At 38.8% G+C, this 19,678-nt stretch overlaps 1 protein-coding gene, 1 non-coding gene and 1 pseudogene across 2 annotated transcripts in view; all 3 read right to left on the bottom strand.

Annotated features, from left to right (window-relative positions):
- Nucleotides 1-2,296: 2,296 nt before the first annotated feature.
- LOC107522584 (small ribosomal subunit protein uS14-like) lies at nt 2,297-2,758 on the bottom strand (annotated as a pseudogene).
- A 5,209-nt stretch (nt 2,759-7,967) lies between these two features.
- LOC132542911 (small nucleolar RNA SNORA21) lies at nt 7,968-8,102 on the bottom strand. The gene has a single exon (XR_009553880.1). It is a non-coding gene; the product is annotated as a small nucleolar RNA SNORA21 (small nucleolar RNA).
- A 1,028-nt stretch (nt 8,103-9,130) lies between these two features.
- The window catches only part of EIF3E (eukaryotic translation initiation factor 3 subunit E), a 47,465-nt gene continuing 36,917 nt past the window's right edge, over nt 9,131-19,678 (bottom strand). Inside the window, exons 9-13 of the mRNA XM_007524236.3 lie at nt 17,954-18,055; nt 15,281-15,390; nt 10,616-10,718; nt 10,226-10,360; nt 9,131-9,302 (exon numbers count right to left, since the gene is read on the bottom strand). Coding sequence (XP_007524298.1) covers nt 9,264-9,302; nt 10,226-10,360; nt 10,616-10,718; nt 15,281-15,390; nt 17,954-18,055 — 489 coding nt within the window. The 3' untranslated portion in view covers nt 9,131-9,263. The remainder of the gene's footprint in view (nt 9,303-10,225; nt 10,361-10,615; nt 10,719-15,280; nt 15,391-17,953; nt 18,056-19,678) is intronic.

The raw sequence follows: 19,678 nt of genomic DNA, 5'->3' as shown, positions 1-19,678 counted from the left end.
GCTTGGAGGGGAAGAGGGGACTGAACCTGGAAGAAAAAGGGGGCAATATGTACAAATGTAGACAGATAGTTGTCAAGATGACAGTTAACCTATGTCTGCAACCTTGGGAGAACCACAGTGGCCTGCAACAGAGGGATTAGGAATGGTGTGCTATTGTATCCCTGTTGACATATAATTTTGTAAATTAATATTGAATCACTAATTTTAAAAAAGGGTGAAGTAGGGCTGCAGGTGTCTCTCTGTCTCCCTTCCTCTCTACCCCTCCTCCCCTTTCAATTTCTGGCTGTCTCCTATAAAATAAATAAAATATAAAAAGCCCCCTCCCCGCAAGTGGGGACCAGGGGCTTGAACCTGGGTCCTTCCATACTGTAATGTGAGCGATCAACCAGTACGTCACCACCAGGCCTGTCATCCATTTTTTATGCCAATATATATTTTTAATTTTTTAAATTTTTTAAATTATCTTTATTTATTGGATAGAGACAGACAGAAATCAAGAGGGAAGGCGGTGATAGAGAGGGAGACAGCGATATACGTGCAGCCCTGGTTCACCACTCGCAAAGCTCCCCCCCCTGCAAGTGGGGTTTTATGCCATCCTATACATAATCCACGCCTCCCCCCAAAATGCTGCTGCATAGCATTCAGCAACTCGAAATCTCAAATACCTTTCAACAATTCCCATATATGCACACTAATACACTTAGCTTATTTACCTGGAATTGTGCCTAAGTGACCTAGCAGTTTCCAGTGCAAAATGTCCACTGAACCTCATCCCTCAATTCTCCTCACAACACTTAAAAACAAAATTAATCAATCTGACCTTGTTCTCTCAAGTTCATCAGACTAAATGGAAGTCAGTGCAAGCGTCAGTTTTAGAACCAAAATAGGAGATGCCTGAGATTAATGTTATTATTATTTTTTTTGCAGATTCTAGCAGTCAGTTTATTAAATACATGAAATGAAAAATTAACACAACGTAACAGTGTTTGTGCTACCTCTCCAGGAAGTTAACACTTTTCCGGAGGCTGGCTTCATCTTGAGAATTAAAAATGCATGGGAGTAAATTATGCATGAAAAACACACAAAACAGTTTAACAGCAGGCTCCTTGCTATGTCTAATTAAAGCCACACTGGAAGCTTTCAACATTCCACTGGAGCAGATACTTTGGTCCTGACCCTGATTACTTTTCCAATGGTCTTTACTGCTCAGTATTTTGCTACTGACCTTTACTGCTAAGGTGAACCTGATTTGAGATTTCAATTGCTTTTATCTCAGCAGTAGCATTAGAACAGAAAAGGGCTATCTTCCCAATATAAACTCTTTGAGATGTCTGAGCATATTGGAGTGTCTGGTTTCCTATGTTCCATGTTCCCATCAAGCTGTAAAACAAAACTAGTATCTGGGAATGAACAGTAAGCTGGCAAACTACATAAATTCAGGATACTAAGAATTTGGAATAGTTTGTGTGTGATATTTTAATAATGACAAGATCATAGGATAAGAAGGGTATAATTCCACAGTTTCCACCACCAGAGTTCTTTGTCCCATCTCCCTCCCCCATTGGAAGTTTCCCTATTCTTTATCCCTCTGGGAGCATGGACCCAGGATCATTATGGGGTGCAGAAGATGGGAGGTCTGGCTTCTGTAATTGCTTTTCCAAGGGAGATGGGTATTGGCAGGCTGATCCATACCCCCAGCCTGCTTCTATCTTTCACTGATGGGGTAGGGCTCTAGTTTTGAATGCTGTACAGCTATGTCCCTAACCACTCAGGACTACTGGGAAACAGGAAGAAAACCTTAGGGGGTCAGGAAATAACTCTGCTCTGCCATGTGTATGACCCAGGTTGCTGGAACTTCACACTGAAGAGAGCTGCAGTCCTGTGGTCTCTTTCACTCTGCCTGTCTCTATCCTAGGAAGGAAGGAAAGAAAGAAGGCAGGCAGGCAGGCAGGCAGGCCGGCCTAGGGGATTATTGGATACCTACCTCTCTCCATTTTTATTTCTATCATTAAAACAGTCAAGATCAAGAGTAAGGTTCTTAAGTTGAACCTGAACTGGAATTGGTATATTGCACCAAAGTAAAAGACTCTGGGGTAGTTGGGGGGGGGGGGGATAGTACAAGTCCAAAAAGGATGAGAGGACCTAGTGGGGGTTATACTGTTGTGTGAAAAACTGAGAAATGTTACGCATGTACAAACTATTAATTTATTGTTGAATGTAAAACATTAATCCCCCAATAAAGATATTAAAAAAAAGAGGTTAAGTTTTGGAACTTAGATTTATTGACATGCCTAAACGTCTTTTTTTTAACTGAAGTTCTTTGTATGTTATGTACAGAGATGTCATTTCTACTGTAAATGTCTTGGGTGGCCAGTTCCAGGAAGCGCACTCAGTCCAACTTAATGAATCCAATGTCCTTTGCGTACTGGCGGAAACACTGACGGCACATGCTGAGGCTCTATTTCCCAATCAGACTGTGCTGGTTTGAGGAGACTCAGCAAGAGAAAGAACCCTGGCTGAATTTCCTCAAGTGGCTCCAGTAGAGCTGCTGATGACCCATCTTGCTTTAAGAGCACCAGTCTGGTCTATGTTCTGCCAGGGGTCAACTTTGGGCCTCATCTATGCAAATCTATTACTCTTCTTGTCGGACCATCTCCCTATAGGCCATTTAGGGGAAAAGTTCTTTATTCAGAATCCGTGGTTAAGTTCCCATTCCCCACCTGCAAGGTTGAAGAGTTACACAAGTGATGAAGCAGGGCTCCAGGGGTCTGTCTCTCTTCCTCTCCCCTCCCTCTTGATATCTGGCTGGCTCTATTCAAAAAAGACAATTAAAAGAAATTTTTTTAAAGTCTTTATTCATGAGACAGAGGAAACCAGAGAGCATCACTCTGGTATATGTGATGGGGATCAAAATTGGATTCTCTCAGACACAAGTTTTGAACTTTTCATAAAGACTAACAATTTTTTCCCCTTTCCTTTTTGCCATCAGGGTTATAACTGATGTGCCTACAAGAATCCACTGCTCCTGAATATATATATATTTTGATAAGAGACAGAAATGCGGTATGAGGATTAACTTCTCCTGGAGTCTCTGTCCCTCACCTCACTTCTTCAAGTGGTGTCCATCCCCTCCATTGGAAGCTTCGCTATTTTTTTTTTTTTTAATTTACTGGGTAGAGGGAAGGGGGTAATAGAGGAAGAGAGACAGAGACACCTGCAACACTGCTTCACCACTCTCAAAAAGCTTTCTCTCTACAGGTGGGGAGTGGGGAATTGAACCTGGGTCCTTGCATATTGTAGCGTGCTGTCATCCAGATGTGCCACCACCCAGCCCCGCTTCCCTGTCCTTTATCCCTGGGTTGAAACCAGTTCCTTGTAAATGATAATGTGTGCTCAACAGAGTGCCACCACCTGGTCCCTTAATAAGTCTCTCAACTGACCTTCACTTACTTTGAGAAATCTAAGTATTTTCATAATAGTACTCACCACACTGCATGTGTTTATGCCTTCGATATTTAAACTATGGAGAATAATGCTGTCTTTTTTTAAGCAGCCAAGTATACTCAATAGTTACAGTCTTTAGACAGATTAGAGAATCAAAGAATTAAAAATGATTTTGTTCCAGACCAACTGGTAATAAAAATTAAGGTATTTTTTAAAAAAATATTTATTCCCTTTTGTTGTCCTTGCTGTTTTGTTTTAGTTATTATTGTTGTCGTCATTGTTGAATAGGACAGAGAGAAATGGAGAGAAGGGGAAGACAGAGAGGAGAGACAGACAACTGCAGACCTGCTTCACCGCCTGTGAAGCAACTTCCCTGCAGGTGAGGAGCCATGGGCTCAAACAGGAATCCTTATGCCGGTCCTTGTGCTTTGTGCCACGTGTGCTTAACCCGCTGTGCTACAGCCCGACTCCCTAAAATTAAGGTATTTAAAAAAACTTTTTATTACATTTATTTATTGGATAGAGATAGTGGGAAATCGAGAGGAAGGGAATGATAGGGAGAAGCAGAGAGACACCTGTAACCCTGCTTCACTACTTGTGAAGCTTCCTCCCTGCAGGTGGAGGCAGGGAGCTTGAGCCTGGGTGCATTAAGTGCTCAACCAGGTGAGCCACAACTCAATTCCTAAAAGTTAAGGTTTTTATAAAAACAGGAAGAGAAAACACAAAGTGAAATTAGAGTGGGTGTGATATACTGCACTAAAACAAAGGACTCTGGCGGAAGGAGAGGGAGAGATGGAGAGTATTGGTGTCCTGGTGGAAAAGACTGAAGTTTGCTGTATCTGCAGACACCTATCACAGGAAAATGAAAAACTGTACCCATGTGTAAAAAAACATTACTGTAAGCCCCTCCCCCCAAAAGAACCCTCCTTAGCCAAAGAAAATGTTTTCGTGGTCCAGTGGATAAAGCATTAGCTTCTAAAGCTTCAGGTCCTGAGTTCAATCTCTAACAGCACATGTACCAGAGTGATGTCTGGTTCTTTCTCACAAATAAAAAGTTAAAAATAAAAATAAGTGTTTTCGACAGGTGTAATGATTTACTAACTTTCCCTTTTAGTCCATTTCTTTTCCATTATATCAATCTGAACCTTCATTCAATATCAAAGATGTAATACATTATGCCAGGTATTATGTATTTGGTAGTTAACATTTATAAATAACAATCGTGTTCCTGGAGGTGACTCAGTGGATAAAGCATTGGACTTTAAAACATGAGGTCCTGAATTCGATTCCTGGCGGCACATGTACCAGAGTGATGTCTAGTTCTTTCTCTCCTCCTATCTTTCTCATTAATAAATACAATCTTTGAAACATTAATAACAATCTAGCCTACTCTGCGTTGTTATACCAACTAGTTAGTTATAACCCATTTTGTAAGACATAGTCAAACACTGCACAAAAAAGAATTCATTTCTTATAGTAAAGTCCTACAACAGTTGAACACATTTATCATAGTACTGGGTCCCCATGTAAAAACATTCTTAATCTGCAGCACTCAAAATAACTTACTGTTATTTGAGGCAGCTATGAGGTTGATTGAGCAAGTAGAAATAGCTAACGGGAGCAATACCAGAAATTCAGTCATTTTTCCTCCAGGGTTATCTCAGGCTTAGTGCCAGCACTACAAATCCACTGCTCCTGGCAGCCATTGTTTCCATTTTATTGGGTAATTGGATAGGACAGAGAGAAACTGAGAGGACAGGAAGATAGAGAGGGAGAAAAGAGACACCTGCTGAGGTGATTCACTGCTTGTGAAGCATCCTCCCTGCAAGTGTGGAGTAGAGGCTCAAACCTGGATTCTTGAGCTTAACTAAGTGCTTAACTGGTTGAACCACAGCCCGGATACTCTAGCGATTCAGTCTTCAGATTAAAAGCAATAGGGAGCCAGTGAAGGCTTTTTAATCAGAGGAGAAAAGAGATTTAAACTTAAGGATTCAGGTTCAAGCAGCTGGGGCTAGCTACAGGTGGAGGAAGCTTCAGGAGAGATCAAGTGTTGCAGGTGTCTCCCTTGGTCTATCTCCTCCTTCCCTCTCAATTTGCCTCTATAAAAACAAAAAAACTCCAAAATATAACTGGGAACAAATAAAAAAAAACCACAGTTGAAAAAAACTGCAAGGAGAAATTTAATGGATGTTGAACACAAACTTGACAGTTGATAAGATCATTAGTGAATTGGGAGAGACATCCGCATGTGTTTAATGTTGGTGAGATTTTTTAAAATGTGTAAAAATTTTAACATTTTGCTTATTCCTCAGAAAGATAGGAAAGAACCAGACATCACCCTGTACATGTGCTGCCAGAAATTGAACTCAGAACCTCATGTTTTATCCACTGTACCACCTCACGGACCATAAGGATTTTCTAAGTAAAATTCCAAGACGTGATCTTAATGAACCAGGAACAATAATTTCCTGGAACTAATATATGACAGAAGCCATTTTCATTGGGGGGCCCTAGAAGTAAAAATAAAATTCCCCTTTAGACACGTCCTGAGGCTGTAGAAACCAACAAAAAGCTCCAACAAGCAACGTGACGAGTCTAATTACAAATGGAGTGACTAAGAAAAATAGTATACTGTCTGTATACAGGAAACATGGAAACCAACAAAAAGCTCCAACAAGCAACGTGACGAGTCTAATTACAAATGGAGTGACTTGAAAAACAAGATCAGAAAAGAAAACACAAGTAGATCCTGAAATGCAATTGGCGTATTGCACCAAAGTAAAAGACTCTGGGGTGGGTGGGTGGGGAGAATACAGATCCATGAAGGATGATAAATGACATAGTGGGGGTTGTATTGTTAAATGGGAAACTGCATGTACAAACTATTGTGTTTACTGTTGAATGTACAACATTAATTCCTCAATAAAGAATTAAAAATAAATAAATAAATAAAACACAAATGGAGTGACTAAGAAAAACAGTATACTGTCTGTATACAGGAAACATGGACAAAAACAACCTGGATGATTTTTATAGTAAGTGCTCCCCTCATATTAGCAAATAGTGTTCAGACTTAAGTTAAAAAGATGCTTATCATTAATAAGATGCAAGATTAAAAAACATACAAAAATTGCTAAGGTGGCAATTATAATTAGAATGCTTAGTTGTGAGGGTCAGGTGGTAGCGTAGCAGGTTAAGTGGAAGTGGTGTGAAGCACCAAGGACTGGCATAAGGATCCTGATTCGAGCCCCCGGCTCCCCTGCAGGTGGGGAGGCGCTTCACAAGTGGTGAAGCAGATTTGCAGGTGTCTTTACTGATTTCTCTCTGTCTTATCCAACAACAACGGCATCAATAACAACAATAAAACAATCAACACACACAAAAAAGGGGGGGAATGGTCTCCAGGAGCAGTGGATTCATTGTGCAGGCACCTAGCCCCAGCAATAACCCTGGAGGCAAAAAAAAAAAAAAAAAAACCAAAAAACTTACTTGCCCAATTTTTAGAGAAACATGGAACCTTAAGAAATAAAGAGTTGAGAGCTGGATTAGGATCCTATTTCCAACTGACACAATCCTCTCAGACAATACGTTTAGCCTATCTGCACATTAGCTATCCAGCCCAGGCAAAAATTGGTAAAGTCATGGACCCACTGGGATATAACTAAAACAGACTTGTAAGCTTTTGCCAAAATGGAGACTTCAAATCTCATCTGCTATTTTTTTACCTTTACGTTCCTGATTACTAAACAATTTGTTCTGCTTTATATCTTAATGCTTTTCAGCTACCAAGTTGCAGGTGCTACCAGGATGCCAACCTGACCTCACCAATGAGTCCTGGAACCCCACCTCTCCAGACCGCTGCCCCACTAGGGTTATGGATCCACCTGCCAAAGCCTATTACCTCCCACCTTCTGCACCTCATAAAGATCATTGGTCTATGCTCCCAGAGGGTAAAAGAATAGGGAAACCTCCAATGGAGGGTACGGGATACAGAAGTCTGGTGGTGGGAATTGTACCCTTCTTATCTCACAATCTTGTACATCATTATTAAATCACTAACAACCTAAAAAAGAGCTGAAGTATAATAAATAGGAATATGTATGTATATTCATATATATTCATATTCAAGTAAATGTATTTTTCATGGGAACAAATAAGTTTTTATTTTTTACAAATACACTGAAGAATCATGCAACACTGCCATGCAATCCTGGGCCATAAGTCTGCACACTCCTTTGCAACTGGTCCTGTGAGGGTAGAAGTTTTCGTTTCCCCTTTATTATTTACTATGACCCCTGCATTGTCTTCAAAATATAGAAATAAACCATCTGTTCTCTGGTATGACTTTTGTTGTCGAATTACCACCACTGGATGTACCTTCTTTCTGAGCTCTGGTTTGCCTTTTTTGACTGTGGCCATCACCATGTCACCCACACCAGCAGCAGGAAGCCTGTTCAGTTGTCCCTTGATATCCATGTCTCCCCACCCATTCACACGCCCAAACAGTTGCCAAATGTGGTGTAACTTGTCACACCACCGATTGAAGCAAACAACACAACATGCTGTCGCTTCACCCAAAAGTGGTGTCTTTACTCTTCCCTTTCTGGACGGCTCAATGGGTCACTAGTAAGAGGCCCAGCGAGTGCTTTTAAAGGGGTTCAAGTAAATGTATTTAACTAACATAATTACCAGGGTAGTACCCAAAAAACAGGAAGCTGAAGATACTTGAGCTTCACGTGTACTTGGAAGTGTTAATTTTGGTTTATTTAGATGATAGGACCACTACAAAGTAGTATAAAAGAACTGAATACAATGTGAATAAATCAGATCTCAGTTGTAAAGAGTATCATACCTCCAACCACTCACATAAGAGGCATTTGTTAAAGCGCTGTATATTTGATTTATGAAATTAGCTCCTACACATTAAAAAAAAAAGCTGGAGGCAGAATATGTAGAAATACAAAAGGACAGTATGAGGGAGATCTTTCTCTGATGATAGTTCTTTTTCTTGATGGTAGCATTTATATGTGATAAAATGGGACAGAACTACCCACTGTTATCAATGTCAATATTCTGGTTTTGAAAATGTGCTACAGTAACATGAGCTAAGAAAACTAGGTAGGGGGTGGCGGGGGGAGAGGGGATGGCATTCCTGGTTGAATGCACACAGTACTATACACAAGGACTGGCTCAAGGACCAAGAGATTTGAGCCCTTGCTCTCCACTTTTAGCAGAGAAGTTTCAGGAGTAGTGAAGCACGTCTGCAGATGTTCATCTTTCTCTCTTCTCTCCATTCTGTCCTAAAAACAAACAAACAAACAAACAAAAAAACCCAACCAAATACCACAAGGAGTAGTGGATTCACAGTGCCTGCAGTGAGCCCCAGTGATAATCCTGGAGGCAAAGAAAAGAAAATGGGGGCAGGGCTGGGGTAGGGAGCATAGATAGCATAATGGTGATGTATCATGCCTGAGGCTCTGAAGTCTCAGGTTTAATCCCTCACACTACCAGAAGCCAGAGCTGATAAGTGCTCTAGCTAAATTAAAAAAAAAAAGAAAAAAAGAAACAACACCTGGGGGAAAGTAAGTGTAAACTACATGGGAGTTCTCTATAATTAATCCAAAATAAAAACTAAATGAACTCACAGACAGACACATACGTGCATCCCCAAAGAAGTTCACAAGATAAAATGTCAATTTTATTCAAATTCTCCAAAACTTATATTCAAGGTGTGAACTGTTTCTATAGTGTATGTCTACTTGTGTATAATGGTTCTATTAGGTCACCTTTATTTATAGACACTTTATTTTTACAGTTCTTCAGTAGAAGCCAGAGTCTTGAGTTGCCCAGTTAGGAGCCTAAAATACACAAAGAGGAATCAACATGTGAAAAGAAAGTACTTTCTGATAAGCTAATAGAGTAAGAATCACATTTGCATTTCCTCTTAGTACTGCTGCTGTCAAGACATTCTCTAAGTCCTAACCTCTGCAATTACGTCCCACTTAGGGCAAAACAAATACATACCATATCTTACAATCTTAAACAATCATGAAGCATAACAAGGTTATAACCAATAAACAAAACTAAGAAAAATGAACACAAACCCTGAAGAGCGCACACGCACACAGACACACACACATATCAAATTAAAAGCTATTTTCCAGATTTAGTTGCTCTAGACTTGGTAAGACTAGGCATAATTTCCTCTTCCTTAAAAACCAAAGGACTATTCTAAACACATAAACTTGTTGCTAAAATCAATCAAATGAGATTTCAATTTCTACTGTCTAGCTGTAACAATCACCTCAATCACACATAATCACAGTGGCTAAAGAGCACTGGTGGTGGCTGGAATTCAAGATTACAAGACCACTCACATTCCTTTAATATCTATGCATAATCTCTACCAGGAGGGTAGAGGTATTTGTGACACAGTTAAATATATAGAATAAACTTAATACCAGTAGACCAATATCTTTACAGAAAAATTTTGTTAAGATTTAAAAAGATTACACATTTCAAGCACTTGAAAGGTCTACAGATGTAAGGTATCATCCACCAGGATCAAAATGATGTGTTGAAAACTGTGAGATGAGTTAATGAAGTCAAACAGGAAAAGTAAAAGAGAAAGTTTTAATCAACTGGGAACACTTCAATTGCTTATGTATTTAAGAAGTAGAATTACAAAACCACTTATAATAGATTGTTTTCAAGTGAAGTGTATGTAACAATGTTACATTATTTCTAAATATCAGAAAGAGGAAAAGCGAGTGGTTCTTACCTCTGATCTACTATTCTGATTAAGTTTTTTCTCAATATTCATGGCTAACATCTGGCTTCTAAATGACAGGCTTTTGGTTTTTTCAATTACTTGCTGATAGGGTGAGACTGCATTGTTGCCCATAACCACATGGCCCTAAAATGAGAGGGAAGAGAGTTAAGATAATCTAGCAAAGCTGGTGACTGAGTTTCCCAGATAAGCCATGAGGATGCCATCACCACACTATGGCTGCTACAGACTGTTTATTGTATACTGTTCAGAGCTGAAGATACTCAGCAACAGAAACAGATGTCATTGTTGTCTTCAGAGAACTATTAAAGATTATACAAAATCTTACTAGGCTAGAACAAAACACCATAATTAAAAATTCCCACTAACAGAATAACTCACCAATTTGGAATCAATCTTGGCGTCAAGTCTTGCATTTCTAATCAGATTTACAATCCACCTTTCAGCTTCTTCTGGAGTCATATTCAGTTTATCTGCCAACATGCTAATGAAAAAATAACACAACATTAGGTAGGCCTAAATACTGTTCTGCATGTAATCTCTGACACTCTAGATAGAGACTTTAGGTAGATAAGTCACCTTTCTTTTGAGTTCATGGCTCTTGCTAATAACTTCATTGCTTATGTCTGTGCTATTATTCTGTACAACATGACATTAAATTTCACCAACTAACCTGTAAGATCCTTGAGGGGGACACTATCTTCTGCATTTATAGAAATTCTTCTGGGGTCAGGTGGTGGTGCACCTGGTGCCCAACTGCAGGGGGGGAGCTTTACAAGTGGTGAATCAGGGCTGCAAGTGACTGTCTGTCTATCTTCCCCTTCCCTCTTGATTTCTGGCTGTCTCTACCCAATAAATAATTTAAAAAGATTAAAACATAGTAAGTTAAAATATACAAAGTAGGATAACTCTGTAGTTTAAAGAAATGCAAGAGTTGTGTGCAAATACCTTCTGTAAGAAGTCAAAACTAACCCAACTCAACTGCCAGTCGGGTAATCATATTAATATATGCTCCAACATGTTTATCATACACATTCAAATATGCCTTCAATACTTTTTTATCTACAATTGAAAATTGGTCCAAGAATTATTCTAGAACAGCTTTTAAATTTCAGACACACACCATATCTGATAAACTATTCAGTTATACTAAATCAAACCAAACCACAGTTTTTTGACAGATGTTGCATGCTTTATAGTAGACATAGTTGTAATTTATCCTTCAAACCTATATGGTTGTATATAAGCTGATAAAAAACATTCTTAATGTGCATTTTATAAAGATATGAATGACTATCACATGTGCTTACAGCCAGTTAGTCAAAAGCCTATCAACAGAGAATGTTCCAAATCACAATTGGAAAGTTATTTAATAAGCAACCAATAGATTTTGTAACGCAGTTCTATCCACAGCATTTGAAATGTCCCCATTGAGCGGAAAGGGAACCAGAAAAGAATTTCTTTCTCTCCTCCCGTTCCCCCATCCCAGCCCTTGCTCACCCCAAGATAAAATACGGAATACCTTGAGACTAATTAGAGGCACAGAAATCAGCATAAACTAGAGAATGGAGTAACTTACTATAGTGTATAGTAGGGGTGGGGGGGAGAGCCTGTTTGGTGATTAAGTTACTTCATTTAGAGTTAACAGCAGCCACGGAATCCTTCAATTTAAATTACTCGTGATTTTCCACTATGTAAATTGTCACAGTAGTCTCTCTAATCACTCTATTTTCTTCATAACACTCACTGTAATTTGAAATTTTTTATTTATTTAATGCCTATTTCTCTGAATTTTAAGTTCTATAAGGGTACATTCCCTTTCTACCCAGTGCTTATTCAAGAGACACTGAACCAGTTATATTCCTTGAACAATTACATAAGTTATAGTTATTAACATTATAATCATGACACATGATTATATCTATCTTCTCTAGAAAGTTGAACACCTTTTAGAAAAGGATAAAATGGCAAAATTATAGGAACAGAGTACAGATATGTGGTTGCCAGGAAGAAATGGTTATAAAAAATAGCCACGAGACTCCTGCACTTACAGAAATACCATGCATCAACATTAATGTTCTGGTTACTTTATAACTCTCACAAGATGTCATCACTGGAAGAAATGGTATAGAACATTGAGGGTCTCTAATATATTTCACAGCTGTTTACAAATCTACAATTATCACAAAATAAAAAAAGCATACTCTTGATTTCTGGCTGTCTATCTAATAAATAAATACAAATTTTATTAAAAAATTAAAATAAAAAATAAAAAAGTTAAAAAAGGAAAAGGGGCAGGAAGATAGCTCTGCGGTTATGCAAGACTTGCATGTCTGAGGCTCTGAGGTTTTGGGCTCAGTCCCTAGCATTACCAAAGCCAGAACTGAGTAGAGTCCTGGTGATGGGACTGGATGGGGAGGGGAGAGGAGGGAAGAGAAGTACTTCATCAGAATCACTTAGAGATGCTTCAGAGAATACAGATGTGGAGACAGCCCTGTGATTTGGGGGGAGGGTGAGAACTGACAGCAGGCATGCATTTAAAATATATATATATATTTTTAAGGATTCTCATTGGATTCTACTGTGCTAATAGGATTAAATATCATTAATTTACAGCAAGTTAGCCTGTACAACTAAAAACCTAGGATGCTTTAAATAAGTCTTAATTTGAGAAGTTCCAATTTAGAATGTTTGGATGAGGACAGAAAAATCTATTCCTGTTTTTTCTTAATTTTTAAAAATTATTATCTTTATTTATTGGACTGTCAGAAATTGAGAGGGAAGGGGGAGATAAAAAGAGAGAGAGAGAGAAATAACTGTAGCACTCCTTCACCACTTGCAAAGCTTTCCTCCTACAGGTGGGGACAGGGGGGCTTGAACCTAGGCCTTGTGTATTGTAACATGTGCACAACCACCCGACCCCTTGTTTTTCTTTTTTTTTTAATATTTTATTTATTTATTTATTTTGCCTCCAGGGTTATTGCTGGGGCTTAGTGCCTACCCCTTGTTTTTCTTTTAAGTTCTCTAGTTCATGCTGATGTACAGCTAAGTTTGAAACCTTCTGATTAATGCCTCTGCCCTCCTCTTATTATTGATCACTACCATCAATTTTAAACCCTTGGAGTCTGAATTATGATATTTGCTCTGTTTTTAAAAGTTCAACTTAAATGCTCAGCATTATTTTCATTCTTATTTCTAAACCTATTATACCAGCTTTAAAAACATGAAGAAGCCTAACCCCTACACTGAGCCAACAATCTCTTACTACTCACACTCCCAACCACTTCACACAAGATTTCATTGTTCCTTTAATTTTCAACATTAAGGATAAAAAGTCAATCCCAAGAAACAAGACAGGGACTAGGTCCCAGAGTTAGAATGAAATAACATCTTATTCACAGTAACTCAGAAGCAAACACCTAAATGAAATGGCATTGGCATAGGCAACAATATATAGTCACTATTTGAAATAAGAGAAACACTGAGCCTGCACTCCTGAATAGTTGAAGATACCTCTTAATTTCTGAAAACACACCTTGTTTCTTTCCACATGCAAGAGCTCACACATACACACAATTTAAAAAAATGGTGTTTCCAAAGCGTGAAACCAGAGTCAAAATGTAAAGTGCACAAAAGCTTCAGTTGGCTATCCTACTGAAGAAAATTATATACTGTATAAAGTCAGCAAACTACATGCTACATGAATTAGTAATATAGTTATATAGTTGTAAAAAGTAGAGTCTACAAAAGGCTCATAACAAAAACTGAATAAACACCCAAATGACCATATTCTTAGCAGATAATGAGGTATCAACCTTGGGGAAATGTACCCTTAAGACAACAAGAATCCTGTAAACCAAAACTTTCTCAACTTTCTCTTTTTCCCCCTTAAAATATTTATTTTGGGTAGAGGCAGAAATTGAGAGAGTAAGGGGGCTTACACACTGTAATGTGTGCACTACCACCCAGCCCCACCTTTAAAAAAAAAAAACTCGCCAATTTACAACTGTGACTTTTTTTTTTTTTTAATTTATTTACCAGAGCACTGCTCAGTTCTGGCTTGTGGTAGTGCAGGGGACTGAACCTGGGACTTTGGAGACTTAGACAGGAGAGTCTCTTTGCATAACCATTATGCTATCTAACCCTGCCTACAATATTTTCCTCAATAAAGTGAAACTGGAATTGGGAAAAAAAAAAACTTTTCAGTTTCTAAAGGAAAAGACTCATGATCACAACATACTTTAGACTCTGAAAAAAAACCACTTCAATAACAACCCACGAAACTTAGGCAAGTATGGATGCCTTAGCAAAAACAAATGACACTAAAGAAACACTGGTCTACACACAATTCCTAAGAGGCAAACATTAAAGTGGTAAGTTTTTAAACATTTAGGGAATATTTACTGTCTGACTTCACATCTGTGGCCAAAAGGCACTATTTATTTTTCAGATTCAAATATGTAAAATTAGTTTCTAATAGGTTATGTAAGTTTCACAATAATCTTCTCATGCAATAGAAAATTTCAACTGAAACTCACCATAAATTTTCCACATTTCAACATTTTAGGATATCATAGCATTTTACTATAAGAGAATTCAAATATTTAATTAGGCAAAAGAAACTCAATTAACTGAAACGATTACCAAATGTGGTCTTTCAACAGAATCCCAATTTTCTAAGGTCTAACACCTCATTTGAACTTCTACGAAGGACCACTCTAAAACTGATTCTCTTTTTGTCCTACACAGTGGTAGAATAGTACTATTTTAGAAAGTTGACAACCATGTATTGCTTTAAAGCTGCCATTTTCAGAAACATGCTGTGCCAAATATAGGAGCTATTTTTCTAGTCATCTGTATCTTTCTAAATGTGTGGCATCCCAACTTGAAATAAAGGTTACGATGTTAAATTATTAGATGTTTCCTTTTGCTTCTTGAACAAAGTGAAATAAAGTCCAGCAAGCAGCAATCCTATCAAACATATCTTTAAGTGAAGATTTCCAGGAATTTAAACAGAAAACACAAATCAAACCAGAGTGTTCTTACTTAATGCTGATACACTGGTGGATGCGACAAAATGTCTCAAATATGAAGAGACGGGCGTTTTCAATGAAATCCTCAAGACAAGCCACCAAGAAGAAGTCATTCACCAGCACCTGTGTGTAAAACACAAAATAGTCAACAGTGCTGACAAGAATTTTTTTTTCTTCTAAATTCAACTAAAATGCTGCTTTTCTCGCTTTTTTTTTTTTTTAAAAAATTATCTTTATTTATTGGCTAGAAACAGCCAGAAATTGACAGGGAAGGAGGAGATAGAGAGACTTCACCACTTGCAAAGCTTTTCCCCTGCAGGTGGGGGTCAGGGGCTTGAACCTGGGTCCTTTTGCACTGTAACATGTTGCTTAACCAGGTGCACCACCACCTGGCTCCTGCTTTTCTCACTTTTATTAACTATATTTCCCTTAACTTAAACCTACCTTTCAGTACTTTCTAGAATACAATTTAAACAAGTAAATGAATGCTACAAGAAGAAAATCTAAGAACTGCAAATGCTATCTTGTGCCACTGAAGATCTGAGTAACTTATTATTAGCCATACCCTGTCCATTATCTATAGAAAATATCTGGGGGGCTGGGTGGTGGTGTACCTGGTTGAGTGCACATGCTACAATGTTCAAGGACCTAGGCTCCAGCCCCCGGTCCCCACCTGTAGGAGGAAAGCTTTTCAAGTGGTGAAGCAGTGTTGCAAGTGTCTCTCTCCCTCTCTATCACCCCCTTCCCTCTCAATTTCTAACTGTCTCTATCCAATAAATAAAGACAATTTAAAAAAAACAACACCTTTCCCAGTTATTTAAAATAGCCATGGCTAAGTATGCATATCTGAGGCAAGGAGACTTGGAATCTATATATATAGGAAAAAAAACTGGGTGGGGGTAGATATGATTATGCAAAGAGACTCTCATTCCTGAGGCTCCAAAGTCCCAGGTTCAATCCCCACATCACCCTAAGGCAGAACAGAGCAGTGCTCTGGTAGAAGGGGAAGGGGGGGGGGGAGGGGGAACGGACGGAGGGGGGGGGGGACAGGAGTTAAGAGGAAGCTCTTATATATATGGTATCACAAAGGAAAACATGCATCTTAACTTCAAGGAAAGGTCTAGATACTTTGATGTCACAAATGACCACATGAACATAAATAATTACACTGGACGCGAATTTTCTATCTTAGTGTTCATAAACTACCTCTGAAGGCAGTCATTTTCTTCTCTAGACAAAAGAGCTCTTAATTTATGCTAATCTGAAAAGTTAACATCTGAAAAATAAAATGTTGAGGGCTGGGAGTCGGGCAGTAGCGCAGCGGGTTAAATGCACGTGGCACAGAAAAGCGCAAGGACTGGCATGAGGATCCCGGTTCGAGCCCCCGGCTCCCCACTTGCAGGAGAGTCCCTTCACAAGCGGTGAAGCAGGTCTGCAGGTGTCTATGTCGTTCTCTTCCCCTCTCTCCATTTCTCTGTCCTATCCAACAACGACGACATCAATAACAACAGCAATAACTACAATACAACAAAGGCAACAAAAGGCAGTAAGTAAAGAATAAAAAATTAAAAAAAAAAAATGTTGAGGGCTGTAAGCATAGTAAGTAGTTCTTCAAAAGAATTTCATGCTTGGAGCACTGAAGTTCCAGGTTCAGTCCCCAGCACTACCATAAGCCAGAGCTGGGTGATGCTCTGGTCTTTCTAAGTATCTCTCATTATAATAAATAAAATGGAAGGAAGGAGTCAGCAACTAGTTGTAGATTTTGGTAAATGCATTTAACAGGTAAGTTTAATTTAAGCTTGCAAAGTTAAGTTATTAAAGTTAAAACCATAAAGCTGTCTCTCTCAGATGCTCTGAAGTACTTCAATTTCTATCAGCCAACAGAAGACGCTAAAGTTAAATTGGGAATCACAACTATGCAGTTTTTCATATAAGCTTGCTCATACAATATGCATTTATTCATCCAGAATAAATCATATATGTGTGAATTTATAATACTTTATGCTTTAACAAAAAGAAATACATACAGTAGTACTTAAAATGTCTTCACCACAATATATTTCTTTCTTTTTAAAAAATTTTTCATTTAGTATAGGATAGACAGAGAGAAGTTGAGAGGGGAAGGGGACATAGAGAGGGAGAGAGACAAGAAGACACCGGCATCCCTGCTTCACCACTCCTGAAGCTTTCCTGCAGCAGGTAGGAGCCAGGGGCTTGAACCTGGGTCCTTGTGCACTGTAATGTGAGCGCTTAACCAGGAGTGCCACCACCTGGCCCCTCACCACAATACATTTCTGAACAACCTGTCTTGCTCATATTATGAAACATTTGATATGATTACTTGAAATACAAGGTAAATGATTCAGAATATCCAAAACTGTAAGAACAGTACTAATTTTTCAGATGAGAGAGAGAAGAGAACACCTGCATATATGCTATGTTTCTGGAGAATAAACTCAGGACTATGCTTCCAAGTGCTATGCTTCACTGCACCTCCCGGAACACCAGAATGTTTTATTTTATTTTATTTTATTTTATTAATCAGAGCAGTCCAGCTCCAATTTATCATGGTATGGGGAACTGAACTCAGATCTGTTGGAGCCCCATGGCAGGGTCTTTCTGAGTAATTATTCTGCTGTCTTCCCACCTATAGCCAGACTGTTAATAGGTAAAAATTCATACTTACTGATTCACATTCTCTCAGTTTTTTCTGAGCTCCATCAAAGTCAAAGTTAACATACAAACATTCAACAAACTCTGTGATTGGGTCTTTGTACGTGTAAGACTCCTGTAAAAGTAAAAGTAAGAAGTCAAGTTGCGGGGGGAGTCAACTAGGAAGATCAAAGGAGATCATCTGGGACAGCAAAAGGGCAGGACTAGAACGACTTTAGGAACCCATCAGGAACCCATCAAATCACTTGTGAGTACAAATACAGTGGCTCATGGTCAGAGAAGAGCCTAGGGAGAGATTAAGTGGCTGCCAACAGTCCAGCAGTTTACCAGTTGAGGCACGACCTCCAGGCTGTTTTAACAACAAAAGATGGCTGAAGGGAGACTCCCCTAAGACTCACCAAATGCAACTGTGAATCTCCACTGCTAGAGGCTGGAGCAGCAGGGGAGAGGCCCTGTGCTGACATCGGGGGACAGAGAACTCATCAGGAAACTCAGGAGTAGAGCTATACCTTAGTGGCCTAGTGGTGGGGCTGTGTGGTGGGAGCCATTCCATGTTGTTCTCCTGATGAGAACATAGTGAATAGTTGCCTCAGAACCTACAGACTATAAACGGGACTTGTTTAGAAACTCACAGGAACCAGCAGTGCTGCCCAGCTTAGCAGAAAAGCTGAATTGAGCCTGGAGCTTTGGATGCTTGGGGTGTGAGAAGTCTCTTTGCAAAACTACTGTCCTATTTCTTCCCCATCCTGCTTTATCTCTTGGTTAGGAGTGAGGGATTAAGCTAAAAAGCCTACTTCTAGTTTAAAAGCCCTCAGGTTCCCATAGCCTACAAGGAAGAAAAAAAAAAAAAAAAAGAGGCTTTAAAGTCACTGTGCTCAAACTCAGGAATTGACATAATATTGAAACAACTGTTAATTTCCAAACTGTGAAACCTTTAAGTACCTTACTTAGACACATGTCAATCCAGGCAAGAGTGATCAGTAATCTGAATAGTCCTGAAAGAGGGACCTCATAACATACTAAATGGTAAAACCAACAAGAAGAAATATTAGGAGAAATGAACCAGGACAAGAGTCCAGCTAAAAGCCCATCAAAAGCTTGAAGCACAAAATAATGAGGTCAACATCCAAACACTAGTTAAGGAAATAATCACAGGAGTGAGTAGAGTTTGAAAGAACTGTCATCAGAAATGCAGAAACAACAAATGAGACTCTGGAGAAAACACTAATTATCTCAAGGTTATTAGATAGCTAAAAGCTGAAATAGCTGAGCTAAGAACACAAAATAGATGAACTCCAAAAAACAGTAGAGGGCAGAGAGAATAGAATAAATGTGGCTGAAGACAGAATTAGCAAGATTGAGGATTAGAGACAACTAAAAAAGAAGTAAGAGATCTCAAAAAGAGATTAAGAGATACTGAAAACAACAACAGAGACCCATGGGATGACTTCAAAAGAAACAATATACACATTATTAGCTTACCAGAGGAAGAGAGGGAGAGGAAGAAAGCATTCTTCAGGCCATAGTAGCTGAGAACTTCTCTAGTCTAGACAACATCAAAGACATAAAGGATCTAGAAGCCCAGAGGATCCCAAACAGAACTAACACAGACTTAAAAGACACCAAGACACATCATATTTAGCATGGAAAGGAAAAACAATAAAGAAAGGATCCTGAAGGCTGCAAGAGAAAAACAAAGAGTCACCTAAAAAGGAAAACCCATAAGAGTATAGCAGAC

This window comes from Erinaceus europaeus, chromosome 1, assembly GCF_950295315.1.
Source record: "Erinaceus europaeus chromosome 1, mEriEur2.1, whole genome shotgun sequence".
NCBI lineage: Eukaryota > Metazoa > Chordata > Mammalia > Eulipotyphla > Erinaceidae > Erinaceus > Erinaceus europaeus.
Note: the sequence above shows the minus strand (reverse complement) of the source record. Positions and strands in the feature narration are given on the sequence as shown.